This window comes from Condylura cristata, unplaced genomic scaffold (assembly GCF_000260355.1).
Source record: "Condylura cristata isolate star-nosed mole 26May11 unplaced genomic scaffold, ConCri1.0 scaffold00034, whole genome shotgun sequence".
NCBI classification, from domain to species: Eukaryota; Metazoa; Chordata; class Mammalia; order Eulipotyphla; family Talpidae; genus Condylura; species Condylura cristata.
Window position 1 is genome coordinate 9002193 of NW_004567135.1, and position 4043 is coordinate 9006235.

The 4043-nt window shown below is 55.9% G+C and overlaps 1 protein-coding gene across 16 annotated transcripts in view; it reads right to left on the reverse strand.

The window, feature by feature from the left end:
* CACNA1C (calcium channel, voltage-dependent, L type, alpha 1C subunit) overlaps nt 1-4043 on the reverse strand; it is a 528989-nt gene that overhangs the window by 70756 nt on the left and 454190 nt on the right. For all 16 annotated transcript variants that reach the window (XM_012732386.1, XM_012732387.1, XM_012732382.1 and 13 more), the window contains one exon: nt 399-531. In XM_012732386.1, the coding sequence (XP_012587840.1) occupies nt 399-531 (133 nt within the window). The remainder of the gene's footprint in view (nt 1-398; nt 532-4043) is intronic.

A 4043-nucleotide genomic window follows, 5' to 3' on the forward strand; every position in this document is an offset into this window, starting at 1 on the left:
CTCTGTCTCTGGTGAATCCTCTCACCCTCCGCATCTCTGGCCTGTACCCCAGTTCTGTATGCATAAATAAATAAATATTTTTAAAAGTCATCTAAGATTTTCTATTTTGCAGGAGGAGATTTAGGACAGTGTTTCACTTTGGACTTCGTTAAATTAAACACACTTGGCAAATTACCAAGGGGTGTCACCAAAAGCACAGCAATGGGGTTCACACGCTCAAAAGTGGAGAAAACAAGACATGCAGCGACTCTGGTGAGGACTCCAGGAACTCCTTTCCTGTTTTCACAGGTTGCAGGAAGTGGCGAGGGCCTTGGCTCCACCCAGAGGTTGCGGCTGCCAGCACCTTCGGCCGAACCCCGAAGACGGCAGGGTTGGGCCTCTCCGCCATCCTCACACACCTGTTGTTGGGGCTGAAGATGAAGAACGCACTGGCTTCCGGCATGGGCACCGCCTTTTCCTTCAGGTGCAGCTCGGAGAGTGGGCGGGGCCGGGGCCCCACCGGCATCTCGGGCTCCTCTTCATCCTCTTCTCCTGCAAGGCAAGAGGGCACCATGCTGCAGACCCCGCCCCGCACTGCCGTTCATGGCGCTTCCTGCTTCGGGCACCTCCCAGCCAACAGAATCAACACGGCTCCTGTATCCCTAAGACCATCGGCACCAGCCAGGACAGACCCAGGGGCACCCGTGGGCACCGCGGGAGCTCCTCCCTATCTTGGGAGCTCAGGAGGAGGAAGCTGTGAGCTGGGTGAACAACTCGGCCTGGCGTGCCAAGGCAGGACTGTCTTGGCTTCTCAAAACGAAATCCTCACACCCCAGGGCACCCCCAGTCTGGGTGAGCTGGGGCGGCTCGTCATCCCGGGGGAGGCACTAGAAAAGGGAACTGGGGGAGACTGGGGCGTTGCCAGGGGTCACTCCTTCGTGGGTGGCTTTGGGGCCTGGGCTTGCGGAGCTCCTGTGTGGGTTCCTTCACCAGCAGCCACCGCCTCGAAAGTCCTAAGAATTTAAAGTCAACGCTCTCCCCCTTCCTGGAGCCGCCGGCTCGGCTCTTCGCCCGAATCTCCGGACACCAGGACGCTGACACCAATAAAGGAGCCGCTTTGCTCTCCTGACAGGGGTGGATAAAAGCCAACAGCGTTTGCTTATGAGCTCCCTGCCCGTGGCAGGAGACCACTGCCTGTCTTGTTGGGGTGAAATGCCTTTAGAAATGTTCATCCGGTCTGGCTCTGCTTCCCAGGGCTCTGGGCGTTTTGTACAGTCCTTCTGCGCCTCACTTTCCCTCTCTGTAAGACAGGCTGTAGAACCTGGCCCGAAGCAGGACCCGGCACACAGCAAGGGCCATGGAGGCGTCGGCTGTTCCATCACCGTCAGCCTGTGGGTGCTCAGCACCTGACCTTTGCCTGTGGTCATTCCCTGGCAAACTTTCCTCTCCCATCAAGCTCTGTTTGCTCACTCACCGTCATGGGCTGACCAGCATCCCCCCCAAGGCATGCCCACCTAGAACCTTACGGTGTGATCTTATTTTGGAAACAGGGTCTTTACAGCTGCAATTGGTTTTGAGGAAGTGTCGTTCTGGGCTTTGGTGGGCAACTGTACTTCTAGGAGAGACACAGAGACACACAGGAGAGAAGACCGAGGCCACAGAGGCAGAGAGACTGGGGAGATGCAGGGACAAGCCAAGGACACCCCGGGCTGTGTACAGCCACCAAAAAGGGGGCTGTTGCTCTGGAGGCTGCAGAGGAGGCCTGGCCTGCCAACGCCTTGGCCTGAGAATTTGAAGCTGCAGCGCCGCGAGGGAAATACATTCCTGTTTGCAACCACCAAGTTCATGGCTGTGGCAGCCCCGAGAAACAGCCACAGTTCCCAGCACCAGCGGGTGCTGTCCCCTTCACGCTCTCTCTCTATTCACCCTGCCCTCCACCTTCCTCTCTGCAGAACGGGGAGGGGGGGCGACTCCCACAGGCAGCGCCCTTCATGGGCTCTGGTGAATTCCGGTTCCGGTTCGGGTATGGCCTGCAGTGAGTTCCAGCAGCGCCTCTCATGTGGGGAGTGAGACCTAGGTGCCCGATTTGAAGTGTACCTGCTTCTTTTCTCCCCCACCCCCCAGCCTGAGAAGCCAGCGTGTTCCACAGCAGCCCTTATTTCCTGATGAAATGAAGCTGCCTCCTCGCCACAGCTTTGTAAGGAAAGGGGCATCTGCTAAAGAAGGCCAGGAGCAGAGGAAGCCGGCTGAGGAAAGAGAGCCAGGGAGCCCCTCCTAGGAGCCAGTCACCCCTCTGTACTCTCTCCTGCTTAAAAGGAAGCAGAGAAGGAAAACAAACAAACAAACAAAAAAAGGGACCTGGCTTAGCAGGTGGTTATCAAGCAAGAAGCATTTGGGAGCCCAAGGTGCTGTTGGAGGACCAGCAGAATAAAGGCACAAATCAGATTCTTTCCTCACAGTAATTAGAGCCGACTAGCAAAGCAATTAGGATTTTTAGCCGAAGAGAGACACAGGTGGAAGGCGCGGGGCAAGGGTTGAAGCCACTTAATTAACCACACCGTGGTCCAGAAAAGAAAAGGTGACGCCTTCCCCTTAAAACAGAATAAACAAAACCAGAGTTGGCCTAAATCATGATATTTACAAGTGAAATACAGGTGAGGAGCATCTTAAATTCCTGCTTCCTTGTTTGCATGGCGCTGTTTGCTCTGAGTGACCCAGGACTTTCTTTTCCTGCTAACAAGTAAAATGCTTCTTTTAATCTTTTATGATGACAGAAAACTGCCTGGGCTGGCTTTATGCTTGTCTGAGTTCCGAGGGAAGACTCGCATGCTGTCCCTTCTGCAAGAACCTGCCTCGCTCTTAATGAAGTTCGCCATCAGTTTGCAGTCCCGGGGAGAAGCAAGCCCGCGTCCGTTCAGACACCCCCCAGCTGAGTTCAGGAGTAATATTTTAGAGGGAACAAGTTTTGAAGACAAGCCCGAATTTGTAAAGAGAGAGAAACCTGACAGCAGGTGCATGTTGCATGGATTATGTATAAGGAGAGAGGCTGACAGATGAGAAGTCAGGTAAAATACCTTTTGGGGGGTTAGCAGCTGAACCACCAGACTCTCAGGCCCACCCTCTCCCCTGCCCCCCGCCAGTGGGACGCTGGGGGGATCATTACTAGCTCATCTCTGCTCTTGGATGGTGCAGTGTGGTAAGTGAGGCATTGCTGCACGTGGAGTTGGGGGTGTCCAGATCGATGGTTCCAGTATTCAAAAGAAACCCCCCCCACGCGGCTGCGAGCCCCCCTTGTGACACTGGCCATCCCTGCACCCCTGCATTACTTGCACCTCCTCTGGGATTCTACCCCCACCCATGGGAGGAAGACACTGTTTTTAACGTCCAGAGCATTGAGCACAAAGCACCAGTTCTTGCCCTGGAGGGGCTTCAGTGCATGGAGTGTGGGGGTGCGGGGAGGGGCAGAGTTTTCTAGCAGCTGGAGGCAATGCCAGACTGGTAAGTGCCAAACACCCAGCGTGGAGCTGTGTGGGGCGAGTCTTGTGAGAAGGCCCTCAGCCCTGTGCTGGGCATCTTCTCTCTGCAGGCCCCACTGGCCAACACCAGTCCCCCTTGACCCCTCCGGCTCTCTTTCCAGTTTCTGGGCCACGAATAAGCCCAGTTCATCCTCTACCCACAAAAAGGCCCCCTAAGCCCACCCGTTTTTCTTTATCTCCACTCCATTACTGGGGTGCAAGCTGCCACCCTCTGTCCCTGTCACACCTGACCGTGCCACTCCCTGCCCTTGCTCACACAGCCACGGGACTGGGGAGTCTTTTAAAAGGACAGTCTTTTAAGTGTCCAGTCCTTTAAACTGGACAGTGGCTCACGTCTTCTTCTGCCTGAGAACCCCCTGCATCAGGTTAGACCCAGCCTCCACGTCGCCCTGCAAGCCGCCCACCCTCTCCCATCAGGCCCCGCTCTGCCGCCCCCCCATCCTCGCCACACACGCCCTCTCTGGATTGCTCTGCAGACAGCCACCCGAGAGCGCAGGAGACCACTGCCTGTCTTGTTGGGGTGAAATG